The sequence below is a fragment of the Hakea prostrata genome, chromosome 4 (assembly GCF_041222555.1).
Source record: "Hakea prostrata isolate BN-2017 chromosome 4, UWA_Hpros_2, whole genome shotgun sequence".
NCBI classification, from domain to species: Eukaryota; Viridiplantae; Streptophyta; class Magnoliopsida; order Proteales; family Proteaceae; genus Hakea; species Hakea prostrata.
In genome coordinates, this window is record NC_142603.1 from 56224834 (window position 1) to 56243034 (window position 18201).

The window sequence follows — 18201 nt, forward strand, 5'->3', positions numbered from 1 at the left end:
GGTTATGTTTAATAATGAAGAACCTAGATCATGAATGCAATTTGGGGAACTGGAATTATTGGTTTACATTGTGACCTAGCAAGTTGGAGCTTGTCTAGGGGGTTGTGGTTGGTGCCCTTGTCTGAATTGCATTTTAGACTATAGCAGGGATTGGTGTTCCTGGACTGTTGTAGCAGTCAAAATATCTAGGAGTGTATTGAGTAATATACGAAACCCTAGGTAGGGTATTACTCCGTGGATGTAGGCAATTTGGCCGAACCACGTAAACTCTGGTGCATTGCGTTTTTTGTTTATTTTTTTTTGTTGCACATATTGGAGTGCCTTGATTGCAGAGTGGTGGTACACTGTCTTGTAGACTCAGCCACATTGTGGTGTGTGGTGGACGTGTCCTTGTGTAGTTGATAGCTACGAGAATGTTCTAATTAATTTTGTTTTGAGATTAAAGAAGCTTCACATTGAAGTGAATTTTTGAAGACACTGATTCACCCCCCCTCTCAATGTCAATCTGGGAATAACAGACTACTACTGCACCATTTCAGCTGATTCATAGTGATCTCTGGGGTGCTGCACCTGTGACATCTTTTGATTCTTTTCGCTACTATGTTCTTTTTGTTGATGATTTTACTCGTTATAGCTGGTTGTTTCCTATTACAAATAAATCTGATGTATGTGATGTCTTTGTATGTTTCAAACATCTAGTGGAAAATTTCTTTCAGTTGCCTATTAAAATTTTTCGTTCTGATGGCGGTGGTGAATTTGTTAAACTTCATTCTATTTTTGCTGCATCTAGTATATCCCATCAATTTTCATGTCCCTATACCCAAGAACAAAATGGTATCTCGGAACGGAAACATGGTCATGTTGTTGAACCTGCCTTATGCTTATTGTTTCAATCTGGTTTACCCTCTTCTAGTCTGCTGCTTGTCAAGCAAGTGTGTATTTGCTAAATAGGTTACCCACTTCCTCTCTTGGTAATGTTTCTCCTCTTGAAAAACTTTTTGGTAATTCTCCGGATTATTCTACGTTACACACTTTTGGTTGTTTGTGTTATCCTTGGCTGCGGCCTTATGTAAAGAATAAATTTTTTTCTCATTCTTTACCATGTATTTTTCTTGGATATTCTTTGTCTCATAAAGGATACAAATGTTTTGATCCTGCTTCTCAACGAGTGTATATTTTTCGTCATGTTAAATTTTTTGATAACGTTTTTCCTTATGCTACTTTGTCTGCCCCCTGTCCTCAAATTCCTGTTACTGCTTGGCATCTAGAACCTCCTACTGTTCTTCTTCCTTGTTCTTCCTTCTCAGGTAAACAGCAGTTGTCGAGTGCCCCTACTGCTTCCTCAACTGTTGCTGGTCCAACGGATTCTTCATGTTCTTTAGATGCTGGTCAACCATCTGCTCATCCTTTGTCTTCTTTAAAAGAGCCCTGTTTAAATGATCAACTTGGTTCTGCTGTTTCTCCTAAGGATTGTTTAACTTTGGATCGTAACCGGACTGAGACTCTACAATTGTTTGTAATAATGGGCCTGCAATGCCAAATGGGTTTGCTACTGAATCTACTATTGTTTCTTCAAGCCCCACCTACACATATGATGCTTACACGGTCTAAAACTGGGTCCTTGCGTCCTGCTACTAAGTTGAATCTTGTGGCTAATAAAAGTGGTGATTTTATGCTTCCCACTTCTTATACCCAGGCATCCCGTCTCAAGTGTTGGCGTGATGCTATGGACGATGAAATAAATGCATTACTTCGTAATGGCACATGGGTTTTGGTTCCCCCTACATCGGCTCCAAATACAATTGGTTGCAAATGGGTTTTTCGTATCAAACATAACCCGGATGGTACTATATCTAGGTACAAAGCTCGTCTTGTAGCTAAAGGTTATCATCAACGGCCTGCTTTTGATTTTAGCGAGACTTTTAGTCTTGTTGTCAAACCTGCCACCGTGCGCCTTGTCTTATCGATTGCCGTGATGAATAATTGGATGGTGCGGCAATTTGATGTTATTAATGCATTTCTTCATGGGGATTTGATTGAATCTGTTTATATGACTTAACCCCCGGGCTATGTTGATCTATCTTGCCCTACTCATATTTGTCATCTCAAGAAATCACTCTATGGACTTAAGCAGGCTCCACGTGCTTGGTTTGTTAAACTTAGCACTTTTGTTCTATCATATGGATTTGTTGCTTCCAAGACCGATACCTCGTTATTCATCTATCGGACATCTGGGGTAGTTCTTTATTTTTTGATATATGTCGATGATATTCTCCTCACTGGTAACAATCACACAGCTCTTCATGACTTTATTCGCGCTCTTGGTGGTTCTTTTGTGATTAAAGATCTTGGTGATCTTCACTTCTTTTTGGGCATTGAAGCTCATCGCTCTAAGGCTGGTTTGTTGTTATTTCAGCATAAGTATATAATCGATTTGTTATCAACTACCAACATGGCCTCTGCCAAGCCAATTTCTACTCTCATGTCTACTGAGGCTCTCACTTTGACCTCTGGTACCCCTTTGGAGGATGGTACTCTATATTGTCAAACTGTTGGTACTCTTCAATATCTTGCTATCACACGGCCGGATATCTCTTATGTTGTTGGCCGTGTTGCTCAATATATGCATACTCCAACGGATTCTCATTGGTCTACTGTTAAGCGCATTCTTCGGTACCTATGTGGTACCTCTCATCATGGTCTTTTTATACGGCCCCAATCTCCTATAACTCTTCATGCTTACTCTGATGTTGATTGGGCTGGCTGTTTAGATGACAGACGTTCTACCTCTGGCTTTTGTATTTTTCTTGGGGCCAATCTCATCTCTTGGGCTTCCTGCAAACAACGCACTGTGCCTCGTTCTTCCACCGAGGCTAAATACCATGCTGTTGCTTCTGCAACTATCGAGCTTGTTTGGTTGCGCTCTTTGCTTGGTGAGCTTGGGCTTCATTTTCCACGCCCTCCTACAATATGGTGTGATAATGTCGGGGCTACCTTTCTCACGGTCAATCCTATTTTTCATGCTCGAACAAAGCACTTAGAGATTGATTTCCATTATGTTCGTGAGCTTGTTACTACTGGCCTGCTTCATGTCCGCTATGTCTCAACTCACTCTCAGATTGCTGATTTATTAACTAAAGCTTTGACTCGATCTAGATTTCTTCTTCTTCGCGACAAGCTTGTGGTTACTTCATGTGTTCCCGCTTTGCTTGAGGGGGCGTAATCGTCCACTGATGTTATAGGAGATATTTCTATTGTTTTGTATTATCCTATTTATAGGATTAGAATATCATTAATAAAGCAAGTTACTATTTTTTCACATTGGGTACTCTGTGGGATGATTTGGGTATTACCTTGGGATGGTTGGATGCCCAAGGATAACGTATGGGTGATCTTGGGTTAACAAATTATACCCGGGGGTGGGATTGAAGCAAAAGGGAACAAATATCTGCTGGGGAGGGTTTGGGTAACAAAAGGGAAGATTAGAATTTCCCAACTAAGATCGGATAGGAAAATAGAAGACTGAATCAGATGGATGGGATGAATTAGGGATTTAACAAATTAAGAATGGGGTGGGAAAAGGGTAAGGAAATTTAATTGGATTTTGGAATTCTTGAAGATCCTTGGTCCTTTCTTCTTATATATATATATTTTCTCTCCTGTCTATTCTGTTTCTGTTTTGCTGCAAGAATCAAGAACCAGAAGAAAAAGAACAGATAACAGGGGAAGAGGGGGACTCGCAAAAAAAAAAAAAAGAAGGGGGGGGGGTTCTGCTGGCACAAGGGAAAAGGAAAAGAGGGGAGGGAGGGCCTGCTGTTACAGGTGGGAAAGAGGGCTGGAGAGGGGCTGTGGGGGTAGGGGATAGGGCTGCGATGGAGGGCTTGGGGCTTGGGAGGTGCTGCGATGGTGGGGAGGGGGTAGGCTAGGTCTGTGATGGAAGGTGAAGCCTGTAGTTACTTGTCAAGGAGAGTGCCTCTGTTGTGAGTTGAAGAAGAGCTGGAATTTCTAAAACTTGCCTCAATCTCAGCCTAGGTCGTGTGGAAGCAACCCATGACTCTAAGCCTTCAATTCTATTAATTTTCAACCAACTTTTACAATGAGATGTGAGAGCTTTTTATAACTTATGAGAAAGAAAGTGGGTGTGGACTTGGACTCAACAGCTGAACAACACTTAATCATAAAAATAGAATACTATCAAAACTCTAATTACTTGCCATCTAATCTGGACCACAAATATTAACTTAAAAAAATAAACCTTATCTGGAAGGAATCTTTGTAATTAGATTCTAACTAGGTTTTCCACAAAACTAGGAGTCTCACATAATTAGACTTTGACTCAAATAACACAGGGAAAAGAAAATACATTTAGAATCCTCAAAGGGTAAGGAACCTAATTAAACCAAGGACACCCCAAAGAAGGCATGGAAACTGACGAGAATACCCCTAGGGACATTCGGCCAACCTTTGCTGCCACAAGCTCAAGGGGGCTGTTTGGTCTAGATCCGTGGAGGTTTTTTAAGGCCTTCTTTTGATGGTTCTTTTTTTGTAGGGGGTGGGGGTTGGAAGGGTGGGCCTGGGTACATCATCCTCACACTCAAGTTGACCCTCAGACTTTTCCTTCCCCTGATAAACTCGTCCTAGCCACATCTGACGCCCCTATGCAGCTTCCACGAAGAAGATTTGCTTTCTAAACATATTTTGTTAGACCCCATTTTGTCCTCGCCTAATTATGATATGCTAGGGCCCACCCCCACCTTCTTTCCTCAACCGTCACATACGAGGGAAAAGGGCAGTAGTCTTTTATTCCTAATGGGCCTCACACTTTTGGCTTCTCCCATTCCTCGGGTTACTTGAGACCTTGTTTTAAGGCCCAACTGGTCTTCTGTACCATTCGGTTACCCATTAAATCCTAATGGCCCCCTGTCTCCTATAACCCAATTGGACCCAACTCAATTCCTTGGTCCCTCTACCCTTTGCTTGGGCTCCTCCATTGACTTTGAATCTCCATATGCCCTTGGGATACTCCTTGGTGAGACTTCCCCCCATCCCCCTATTTTTGATTCCCGGTCCCCTCAGTAGCCATCATGTCTGACATCCTCATTTGGATTGTAAGGGGTCTTAATTCCCTTGCTAAACAAGTTGATGTCAAAATTACGTTTCGGGAGTCAAAGGTCTCTTTTTGTGCCTTGCTTGAGACCTATGTCCAATGTGACAATGCCCGTCGGATTGCCCTCTTCATTGCCCCTCCTGGTCCTTTCTACCTAATTCTAATCTCTCTCCAAATTGCCGCATTTGGGTTCTAAGGGACCTAGCCAAATTCCAAGTCTCCCCCTTGGCTTCCTCCCCCCAATTCATGCATCTCCATCTTTCTCCACCCTCCTCTGCATCCTTCACTTCATTATTTACAATTCAACTGCTCTTCGAATCATGTCTCCCTTTGGGAAGAGCTGCACTGTATCTCTTCCTCAGTTGCAGGTCAATCATGGGGTATTACTGTGATGAAACCCAGGTTTGGGGTTAGATTTCTAGATCTTCTATTCAAGGAACCAACACTAAATTAGGGTTTTTAGGGTAAACTAGGGTTTCGGCTAGGGTTTAGGATGGGCCTAAGGATGCTGGTTTTGTAATTCTGAACTACTGTTAATACTAAATTAGTAATTCAGATGCTGCCCAGAGGTGAGGGGGCTGGGGGTATGAAGGATTTAGGGTTTTCTGAAAATTCAAAAAAATTCTGCAACTTTACTTAAAGAAGATGAAGTGCAGAAAATTTTGAACTCCAGAAACAGGGCTGCTTTTGGGAAATTGGAATTAGGAATTCAGTCTAAGGTTAAAGGCGACCTAAAGGGAGTGAAAAGGGGGAGGAAAGGGGCTGGAGTTTGGGTTCTGCAGGGTGGGATAACCTGCTGTATCACATTAATAATACTTGCCAGGAATAGTATGAACCAAATATGAGATGAGGTACACCAAGAAAATGATCTCTTTCAAGAATAGTGTAAACCAAATGTGTGTGTTGGTTGTTTCAATCTTTTAATTGCTTGCTTGTTCAGCTTTGTTGTCTTAGTTTGATATTGATTTTTTATGACTTAATCTGGCTTACAGTTGAATTTTGATGGTATAAGTTATATATTGTAGCATACTAAAAAAGGTCAGAGAGGAGCATAAAATAAAAGATAACGCTTCGTCACCTTGGTCGCCTTCACAACTCCTAGGCAGACACCTTGTCACCTAAGCACTTAAAACACCCCTTCATCACTGTGGTTCGCCTTGTCAACTTGACTACTGTGCATCCTAGGGCTATTTTGTTTTGATCTCATTTAGCTGGTTGTGTTTGCTTTCTGTTAATAATCTAATAATGGTAGTTAAATTTTTTTGTTTATGTTTCTCACTAATTTTTCATTTTTGAACCAGTTGGAAATGCTTAAATCTGGTGAAATTATATCACGTGGGGATCTTCCAGATCCAACTAGTGGACGCTTGTCCCAGTTGTTTAAAAGAATAATGCAACTGACAGGTGTATCCAGATCATCTCCACAGCAAGTTATTACAGAAGACCGGCTCGTCCTTGTTTCACTACTTCAGGCATGTACTAAGAGTATGCATGTCCCATCCTTTTCTCTCTGCCCACCCCTTCCCTTTTTGAAAGAAAATTATTGATTATGCAAATGTGGTATTGTGTAGATAAATAAATAAAAGGGCCACACACAATGCTTAAGGCTCCCACTTTAATATGGATAGGGGAAGGGTCAAATGTAGGGAGGCTTTTCCCTATTTCCAAGATTTGAACCCCCAACTAAACATTCAGCTAGTGAGCAGTTGAGTAACATGCCAAGCACAATCCAGAAGTGGTATTACAAACTGTATACAAAATATGCTTTAGTAATTCACTATCCATGCTTATGGTGTACCATGTACTGTACATGCTAGGAAATTGAACCTATGGATCTTACCCTGGTGATTTTTTTGGATTCTGATCTAATCAGATGATCATGAATTTCATTTTCAGCCCTAGAGGATGTCATTTTTGGCATCAAGGTTCAAGATCTCGGTTTAGCCAGAAATCGATATCTGGCCGAAAACTCTCCAAGATGAGCCAACCAGGGTATTTTCCCTAGAAATTTTGACACTTGGTTTGTGGCCCTATTTTGATAGTTTTTTAGCTGATTTTTGGCATACACTTTATTTAAGGGGTTCTAATCAAGAGCACAGCTCTGTGTGAGACATTTTCTCAAGTACTTCTTATTTCCAAAGAAAACTTGCATGAGTTCAGTTCTACCAATTATTTTGGATTGGCATCTTTTACCCAAACCATGGGCTTAGTGGTGGGTCAAGTTATGGAGCTTCTCGTGCGCGTGGGGTTGGGGGATTAGGCAAAAATCCTCAATATATAGGGATCCACTAACACTACTGGGAATGTTAGGACTTGTTGCCATTGTGGTCATCCAAGACATATACAAAGATTTTGTTGGAAGCTTCGTGGCTAGCCACCGAGGTTGTTAACACTGCATCATCAAATTCATTTACTATTGCCACTCCACAGCTAGAGGAAGTATGTTAAATGTCTAATGAAGAATATGTTTGATTCACTCAATTCCAGGCACTTTGGTCTCAACCTACCACTACCACCTTTTTTAGACGGGTAATGCTACAACCTATGTTTTTAAATGAAGGGTGTTTGACTACCAAGTGTCGCACGTAATCTTTCATCTTTTTTCTATTTTCTATCTTGACTATTGCTGATGGTTCCCAATGCCAACGTTAAAGGTATAAGAATTGACAATCTCAACCCCACCTTATCCCTCTTTTCTATTTTTTACTTACTAGAGTTACCTTGTAACTTATTATCTATTCATAGACTAACCATCACTTAAAATTGTTTTCTTACTTTCTTTCTAGTATTGTGTGTTTTAGGATCTTAAACAAAGAGGACGCTTGGTAGAGGCTGTGAGTTGGGAGGGTTGTACGTGTTTGACTACATTTCTTCTGTTGCACGTTCAAGCACTTCTACCTCTCACCAAATTCACTGTCGTCTAGGCCATCCTTCATTAGATAGTTTGAAAATTTTGGATAAACATTCTTGTCTTATTTCTTCTTTAGCTTGTGAGTCTTAAGTTTGGGAAGCCTCATCATCTAAGCTGTTCCTTTAAGGTTAATCATCGAGAAGACAAACATTTTTCTCTTGTTCATTGACTTCATTCTGATCTTTACTACTACCGTTTGGGCCAAACTTCTAATGTTCCTACCTCACAACAAAATGGTGTGACAAAAATGAAAGAATTGTCATCTAATGGAAGTCTGATAAAACCCTACTAATACTTCCCAAAATCAATACAAGAATGCAGGAAATTAACAAGATAGTACTAGTTTTTATGGTGCCAGTCACCCCCAACACCTCACGGTGTTCCCTCAGCCTACGGCTGCCCACAAGATTCTCCAAACATTCGATGCCCTCTCCCTCTCTTCTACCTCTGTTTATTACCTCAACTAACCCTAACTAACTCTCATTCCATATGGCCTCATCCCTAGGGTAACCCTAACTAACCCTCATTCCACATGGTATCATCCCTAGGGTCCTAACAAAGTCACGTGCTCTTTACTATTTGAAATGTGGGTCCCTAAATCCTTTTGGGCAAATGTTGTACTAATTGCTTGTTATCTCATTAACCGAATGCCCTCTTTTGTTCTGAAAGGTGGAATCTTATATTCATTATTGTTTCCTACTACTACCTTACATAACTTACCTCATGTATTTGGAAGTGTCTGTTTTGTTTAAGACAATCGTCTTGGGTCATCTAAGCTTGACCTTGAAGCCCTTGAGTTCATGTTTGTTGGGTCCTGCACTCAGAAGGGGTACTGTTGTTATTCCTTTGAACTTCGAAAAATATTTTATCATTGTTGATGTTTCATTCTTTGGGTTTGTTCCTTATTTTTTTGACCCTATGACTGTCTCTTTTATGGATGCGGATCTCCTTGTTATTATTTCTTCACTTGTTATAGTTTGGCCTCCACTTCCGATAACATAACGGACCATTTGCTCCTACGACACCTCCACCTATGGATGTTTCGATTGCTCTTCATAGAAGCCACTTAGAGTTGTGTTCAATACCCAATTTCTAACTTTATGTTATACACTAGTATTTGTCCCACTTTTTATGCCTATTTATTTGCTATTGAAACTCACTCTCTTCTGAAGACTGTCTGAAGCTTTATCGAGTCCTAGATGGACAATTATGATGCTTGAGGAGTTGCCAACCCTAAAGGAAAATCATATATGGGAACTTGTTCCTTTACCTCTTGGTGAAATTGCTATTAGATGTCATTAAGTGTTTGCAGTGAAAATAAATCCTGATGGTACACTTGCTAGATTGAAGGCTAAACTTGTGGTGAAAGGTTAATGCTCAGGTGTATGATGTGGGCTATTTGGATGTTTTTTCTCCTATGGCAAAGTTTTCTTTTATTCGGATTGTAATCTCCTTAGTTGCTATATATCATTGGCCCTTGTTTCATCTGAATGTGAAGAATGCTATCCTTAATGAAGATCTTTACCCGAAAGTCTACATGGTGCAACCTCCATGGTTTGTTGCTTTAGGGGAGAATGCTTTGGTATGTCTCTGAAGAAGTCACTATATTGGTTGAAACAGTCACCACGTGCATGGTTTGGTCGGTTTACCTTAGTTGTGACAAAATTTGGTTTGACTAGGTATGAGAGTGATTACTCAGTGATCTTCTATCAATCTAATACAGGGAGGATATTCTTATTTCTTAGTTGTATGTGGATGATAATCATGATATTTATTATTACTGGAGATGATTCAACTAGTATTGATGCATTGAAGTCCTATTTGCAGAAACATGTTCAAATTGAAGACTTGAGCTTGAAGTATTTCTTGGGTTTAGAAGTGCTTAGTCCATGAAGGGAATCTTTTTGTCCTAACTTAAATATATGATTGGCCAATTATTTGAAACTGGAATGCTTGGTCCAAAGCCTTTGATTACTCCGATGGATTCAATTATAAAAGTTATGCCTGAAGATGGAGATGCTTTAGAAGATCCGGGGAAGTATTAAATGTTGGCCGGAAAGCTAAACTATTTGGTTGTGACTTGATTTGACATAACTTTTCAGTCAGTGTTGTGAGTGTGCGGCTGAGTTGAAGAAGAGAGCTGGAATCTCAGAAAACTTGCCTCAATCTCGGCCTAGGTCATGTGGAAACTACCCACAACTCTAAGCCTTCAATTCTATTAATCTTCAACAGCCGATTACATGAGAGGGTGGCTTTATTTGTAGCCATATCACATTGACACTTGTATTCAACTTGGACTCTAACTAGTTGACAATCTTAGACACTAACTAATTATTTAGACTAGGACTCTATCACAATTCACAAAATAATAATCCAAATAAAAAGATAAAGGTAGATCCATGACCCTTGGATTTAGGGGAAAATGTCCAAAATATCCCTGGTGTATTCGGCCAGCTTTACAATGGGTCTGGTTTTTGGGGCTCAATTATGGGGTCCCAACCTTGGTTACATTAGAGAGAGTAAACAATATTTGTAACAAACTTGGAGGCTTGATTTTTATTCTCTGGCTTGAGGTGGTGATGAAGACTTCACTCGAGTCTACCAAGCTGATGTAGAGATCATCCCATGGTAGCATTTATGTGGATGGACGTTGAGTTCAAAGTCTATTGAATAGTCAAAATCCTATGGTTCGATGAGGAACATTTCCCATAGGTGATTTGATACATATATACAGTATGCCATATCAATATTTCTTATTGTGCACCAGTGCAAAATCTGGTCAATATCCCAAAAAACTGGTATCAAAACAAGGTTTTTACCTTGAACTTTGGGCTTTTACCTAGAAAAAAGAAAAAGAAAAAAATGACACTTAACAGGGTTTGTCCATGTCAGGACAGGACAATGTGGATGAATGGGTGGATGAATGGGTGGAGGGGCAGGCTGGGTGGAGAGAATCTGTATCCTAGCTTGAGCAACCTAACCAGCCCTAAGCACAGAATTCCTAGTTTTTATTTTGATAGATTTAGGAAACATAATGGGTATACTGAGAGTGTTACATGTAGAGGGCAGTTCTATTTTCTCGGTGAAACTGTAGAAGACATTATCTCTTTGCATAAATTGCTCAAAGAAATGTTTTAAGTCCTAGTGGGTTAGGTGTGGTTTGCTATTGATTTTGATTTAATTTGATACGTTTCAAGTCCTTGTGGGTTAGGTATGGATTATTGTTGGTTCAATTTTAGGTTAATTTGGGTTTGTGTTGATCCATAGGTTATATTCAGCCCATGGGTTAATTTATTTAATTATAATTTGGGGTTCCCAATTTTACCCCTACATATTAAATATTAGTACAGAATTGCTTAGGGTTTTCTTGGGGTTCCAAACTTCCAATTATAGGGTTGGGATTTTTTATTTATTTAAAGACTTGCAATGAGAGGATTGATAAATTGAATGAAAAGATTTTCTTATGTTTCTCTCTCTCTCTCTTGGCGTCTTCCTCTCTCCTCTTCTCATAGTAAGTAGTCCCCCATTCCCTTTCTTTTTTTGTTGAATAGCCTTCTTGTTGCCTTCCTTTCCTTTTCTGTGTCCCTTTTCTCCAAAAAGAGAGAGAGAGAGAAAAGAAAGCTACCTTTTTCCTTTTTTTCCCCCTTGGTCATGAAAAACTTCCTTTCCCTCCCCTTCAATAACCATACTGGAAACATTTTATTCCTTTCTTATCCATAAAATATTTATGGTGTTCCTCTATCACCAAAAAAGACTTCCCATTTATTTCCCATCAATAATTTTAATAGTTTCTTAGTTTCCCTACCCATAGTTCTTTTCTGTTTTTCTAGTTCCTTTTGTTCCCTTGTTACCTATAAATATTTTTTTGTGTTCCTTTGTCTTTCCTAACCATTGTTGTGCAGCTCTATGGAACCAGCGGGTAAACTTGTTTCCTTTCTGTCTTGCATTAGTTATTTCTTATCCAGATTCCTTTCTTTTTGCAGTAGGTTCACTAAAATAATTTTCTAAGGCTTATTTGCATGTTAGTTGTCATATATCTTGTTAGAACTTAGAAGTCAGATCTTGATTAGGACAGCAACTTCTTTTTTGGGTTTAATTCTTGCTTATCTTGCACTTGAATTAGGGTTTACAATGCCATGATCCCTATCTAGGGGTGTAAATGGACCGGATTTGGATTGGATACTGGTAATACCATATCCGCATCCTAATATATTCGAACAGATTCGGATAATATCCTATCGGCTTTCGGATGGATTCAGATGATAATCGGATAGTTATTTTCTTAAGTAGATTCTTTTAAATGGGTGTGTATACAGATTGAATACAAGTTTTCGACTCCCTATTTATAGGTATACCATTTTATTTGTGAGGACTAGGTTTGAAATTTAAGAATTTATCAACTTTGGTAGCTATTTTAGTAGAAAATCTAGAAAAATAGTCACATATCACAGATAAAAAATTTGTAAAAATAAATATAAATAAGTTAATCGGATAAGTTAATCGGATGGATAATAATCGGTAAGAAAGGGGTATACCATATCCGCATCCTATTAGTAATCGGACGGATTCGGATACCCCTAAACGGATGCGGATGCGAATTTGGAAGCGGATTTCGGTTATCCATTTACACCCCTATCCCTATCCCCATGTTTCCCTATTTGATTCTTGCTTAGTTTTTTATATTAGTTTAGTGCTGAAGTTGTTCTTTACTTTGCTTTGCATGTCTAATCAGATTAAGACTGCTGCAATTCTCTTTTATTTATTTATCACCTACCAGGAATAGTTGTCTAACCTAAAAGTCTAGTAACCAGCCCTTGCAGGTCCCTTAGTTTCTAAGGTTCTTGTGCTTCAGGGGGAGTGTTAGATAACTGCAAGGGCATAAGGGCCAAAATAAGGGCATATAAAAGCCTGCTCGAGATCTAGTGCTAGCGCTCTTGTGAAGATCTGGGTTGGGATCTCGAGTCTGTGTTGGACTCCTTCACCGTATTTTTTATTTCCTTTTTGGTTCTCCTTGTTTTTCTCTATAAATAAAAGTGGTCGTCCATGAGGATCCTCACATCAAGAGTGAGGCCTCTCAACTGCTTTCTCTCATTCTCTTCTTCCCATTCTTAAGTTCTTCTTCTACTGTTTTTCTGTCCTTTAACATAATCTAATGTACTGTAAATGTTTAATACAACCAACATCAACATCCTATGACTAACAAGATGTTGTTATCACAAGTAGAAGCAAAAGAATGATGGTCAAGATCTAAACTTCTTTTTATGAACCTTAGTTCCATAATCATCATGATCGTAAATTGCATTAATAATTACATCCGTTCATATACTAATAGTCCACAACATTTAAATATAAAATAGTGAATTATGGTAATTTTTATCAATATTTTTAAATCAGAGCGTTAATTAATAATTTTGAATAATTTAAATAAATAAATAACAAACAAACTTTAACACCATCACTGCATACATCGAGTAGTGGTGTCACACATATGTTAAATTTTATCCCATCAACAACAACAACAACAACAATAAGCCTTGTCCCAACTAAATGGGGTCGGCTACATGGATTTTTGCTTCCAATCAGTTTTGTTTGAGGTCATGCTAGATACAAGGCCCAAGCTATGCATATCCTCTCTCACCACTTCTTTTAAGGTTATCTGAGGTCTACCCCTAGCTCTTCTAGTTCCTTTAATCTAGATTATATTACTTTTCCATATAGAGGCATTTATAGGTCTCCGTTGAACATGGCCATGCCACCTCAAACGACTTTCTCGAAGCTTATCACTAATGGGAGCAACTCCCAAACCAACTCTAATATGATCATTCCTTATCTTATTCTTCCTAGTTTTGCCACTCATCCATTTTAGCATCATCATTTCTGCTACATTGAGTTTATCTATATGATTCTTTTTAACAGTCGAACACTCCGCACCGTACATCATAGTTGGTCGAACGACGGTCCTATAAAATTTTCCTTTAAGCTTTAATGAAATACGTCTATCATACAAGACCCTGGACGCACATCTCCACTTCATCCACCCTATTTTAAATATTTGGGAAACATCATCTTTTATGTCACCTCTTTTATTTATTATTGAACCTAGGTACCTAAAAGAATCACTCTGAGGAATCTCTTTATCGTCAAGTTTCACAACATCCTCGTCTACCCGATTATGGCTAAAGTTACAAACTAGATATTCTGTCTTCGTTCTACTTAATTTAAAGCCTCTTGATTGCAAATCCGTTCTCCATGATTCTAACTTGGTATTACCACTTCAGTCTCATCTATCAACACAATATCATCAGTAAAAAGCATATACCAAGGGACCTTGTCTTGAATGTCTTTGGTTAATTCATCAATTACGAGTGCAAATAAATATGGGCTTAAAGTTGATCCTTGATGTAGCCCAACTGTAATTGGGAACTCATTACTTTGTCCTCCCACTATTCTGACACTTGTCACTAAACCATCATACATATCCTTAACTATGTTTATATATTTATTAGCAACACTTCTTTTCTCTAGTACTTGCCAAATTAACACTATAGGAACTCTATCATAAGCTTTTTTTAGGTCTATAAATACCATATGATGGTCTTTCCTACACTCTTTATATCTTTCCATAAGTCTCCTAATTAGGTAAATAGCCTCCGTTGTCCCAGCATAAACCCAAACTAGCTCTCCGTATTTGTGATTAAGTGTCTCAAACATGTTTTAATTACTCTCTCCCATAATTTTATAGTATGACTCTTCAGTTTAATGTCCCTATAGTTATTATAGCTTTGAATATCTCCTTTATTTTTGTAAATTGGAACCACGATACTTCTCCTCCATTCATTTAGCATTTTCCCTGTGCTTATTCAATCAGTCCATAGGTTCCTAAGCTCTTCCATACTTCTATTGGGATTTCATCAGGACCTTGTGTCTTGCCTAGTTCCATCTTTCTTAGTGCTTCTTTTACTTCAGATATCGAAATTCTCTGTATATATGTTTGAAAATTGGTGCCTTGGTGAATGGTGTAATCATCCGAATTGGAGGTGCTTGAAGCATGCTCGTTTAGTAAACTAGAGAAATAGCTTCTCCATCTTTTCTTAATGTCCTCCATCACATACTAGTACTTTACCATCTCCATTTTTAATACATCTAACATGGTCAAGATCTTTTTTCTTTCTATCCCTTATTTTAGCTATCTTATAAATAGATTTTCCCCCTTCCTTCGTGCCCAACTTATTGTATAACTCTTCATACTTCATTATTTCTTCTCTATTGGTTTTCCTACAATTTTTAGCCAACTTATACCTTTGAAGATCCTCATCATCCTTAGTTCTTTGCTATGTCTTAATGGCAGCTTAAACCTCACTATCCACCACCAAGTCTCTCTATAAGGTTGACCAAAAAAAAAAAAGTCTCTCTATAAGGATGGAGTTTTCCTTTTGATTCACCTAGGACATCTTTGGCCTCCTTGTTACACATAGCCATCTCATTCCACATCGCATTAATGTCCCCCTTAAAATCCCACTTTTCTTGTTTGATTATTTCATTAGTGAAGGATTTCAAACACTCTCCTTTCAAGTTCCACCATCTTATCTTGGGATAATCCCACTTTTCTTGTTTGATTATTTCATTAGTGAAGGATTTCAAACACTCTCTTTTCAAGTTCCACCATCTTATCTTGGGATAGTTAACCTTCCACCTTCTATGAGTTTTTGGGGTTAGGCACATATCCAAGACGGCAAGACCACAAGTCTATGTTGTGCAGTTAAGCTTTCCCCTGGTATCACCTTGCAATCCTTGCACAACAATCTATCAGTCCTTCTAGTTAGAAAGAAATCTATTTGGCTTCTATTATGTCCATTTTTTAAGGTAATTAAATGCTCATCTCTCTTTTTGAAGTAAGTTTTTACAATAGATAGATCAAAACAACAACAAAATCTAAAATTGAAATCCCTTCCTCATTCCTCTCTCCAAAACCATGTCTTCCATGTATACTCTCATAGCCTCTTTTATCTTTTCCAATATATCCATTTAGATCACCTCTTATGACAATCTTTTCTCCTTGATGAATTCTTTGCATTAATCCATCCATATTATCCTAGAAGTCTACTTTAGACTTTTATCCATTCCTACTTGAGGTGCATATGCACAAATTATATTTACAATCTCTTTCTTCATTACAAGCTTGATAGCAATGATCCTATCACCCACTCTTTTAACATCCACCACATCATTCTTAAAATCTTTATCCACTATTATACCTACCCCATTTTATTAATTTTATCCCCAGTATACTAGAATTTAAAGTCATCCAACTCTTTATCTTTTTTTGCCCTTCCATCTAGTCTCTTGAATGCAAGCTATATTAATCATTATTTTCCTCATAACATCTATCAATTCTAAGCTCTTACCTGTCAAAGATCCTATGTTCCAAGATGTCAATCTAATTCTACGTTAAATTGAATCTCGTCCTCAAGAATAAATAGCATTCTTTTCAAAATATATTATATGGAAATTGGCTTCTTAAACCAAAAAAATACTAGTACTAAAAAAAAACGAACTACATGAATTTGTAAATCAAGCTCCTAAACTAAAACATAGTAATTTGAACAAGATTTAACATGTATTTACAGGTCAACTATCAAAAATCAAGATTTGGGAAGAACTCACATACCTTTCTTGCATGGATCTTCGTTCAATCCACCTTCAACAGCAAATCTGTGGACGAATGACGAAGGAATGCAAAGATTTCACAGATTCTTGTCAAGACTAGGGATAAAACCTTGTGGGTTGGGTTGTTCGACTGGGATGAACCAAGATTGGATTCTTTTATATCTCCCCGTGCTTTTTGTCTTGTTTTTTCCCCCATTTTGGCGAGAAATCAGCGAAACTTGAACTATTGTTGACATCCATCAGTGACTGGGCTTTACTACAAAGCTTGTGCTCAATTTGCATATACTTTCTGTTTGCATCAAATATACTATTATCACCCATGGGGCATGTTAGTCAATGTCTTCAATGCACAAAGCACAGGTGCCAATACAGTTGGCAGGGAGTTAATCTATATATTTCTGGTGTTCTTTAAAGTCTTTTTCTCGTGTGTAGGAAAGAGCTGCAGAAGTTGTCAGTTGTTTGTCTGAGAGCCACTGGACTTCCTTCTGTGTTATTACAATGGAGAAATTCCAGAGGATTTGTAAAGGACCTGATGAAGCCTCAGCAATCTTGGGTTATTTGTCTGGATGTGGAGAAGCACGGTATTTTTTGGTTGGTAAAAGGGATTTCATTGAGGTACTGCATATAGTTCCTATTTTATCTGAATAACTTTACAGCTGGTTATATTTCAGGAATTATTTGAATGAATGAGTGCCCAGTGCATGAGGCTCCCACACTATGGCCATTGCAGTGGAGAGGGTCAACCTACACAGCCTTGCCCCCACTTGCAGAGAGGCGGTTTTTCCCCAACAAGAACACATCCACTTGCGACCTCACCGTTGAGCTGAGGTCCACTGTCTAAGAACCATCTGACTAGTAAATAAATCTTAAATTCATGTAAGGTAGAAATGAGCCTTAGAGCTGGCTAGGTAAATTTAGCCAAATTAAATAAATTAGTAGGTATTTATGAAAGACCACAGAAAACTTGTTTGAAAAAAAATTGCTTTTCAAAAAAAATAAAAAAATATTGCAGTATACTGTTCAACTGGTATTGTTTCTCATAGGCAGAATGAGTTTGAATTAGCAGAGCTGGTGACCGGATCAACAAATTTCAATTTGTTAATTTTTTTTAAGCAAAAATATACAAGTCATGCAACAGGTCATAGCACCCAGATGGCTCTGTGGGATTTTCGCTGACAGTCAACATTGAACACTGACTACTTTTTCCTGATATATTTTAATGTTGAGTGCCTCGATCTGCTGTTTACAGGGTATCAAAGTTTCTCTTGGGCAGGGGAATGTTCCAGGCATCTCAAGCCTTGATTGTGATGTTTTGCACTTGATTTGGACTACAGAAAAGCTTCACCAACAACTTGATGTGATTGACCGGCGCTGTGAAATGTAACTACCACCGTGCTTGTTCTTGACATCGTATATTCTTGCCTGAGACAACTTTTGCACATAAAAACCTCTGTTACTAACTGATTTATCAATGAAACATAGATAGGTGGTGTCATATTGAACCTGGAACCAAATA

At 38.4% G+C, this 18201-nt stretch overlaps 1 protein-coding gene across 2 annotated transcripts in view; it reads left to right on the plus strand.

Annotated features, from left to right (window-relative positions):
- The window catches only part of LOC149019772 (SNF7 family protein), a 31390-nt gene that overhangs the window by 11663 nt on the left and 1526 nt on the right, over positions 1–18201 (plus strand). For both annotated transcript variants that reach the window (XM_089153759.1, XM_089153760.1), the window contains exons 4-6: positions 6409–6579; positions 17118–17300; positions 17935–18065. In XM_089153759.1, the coding sequence (XP_089009885.1) occupies positions 6409–6579; positions 17118–17300; positions 17935–18065 (485 nt within the window). The remainder of the gene's footprint in view (positions 1–6408; positions 6580–17117; positions 17301–17934; positions 18066–18201) is intronic.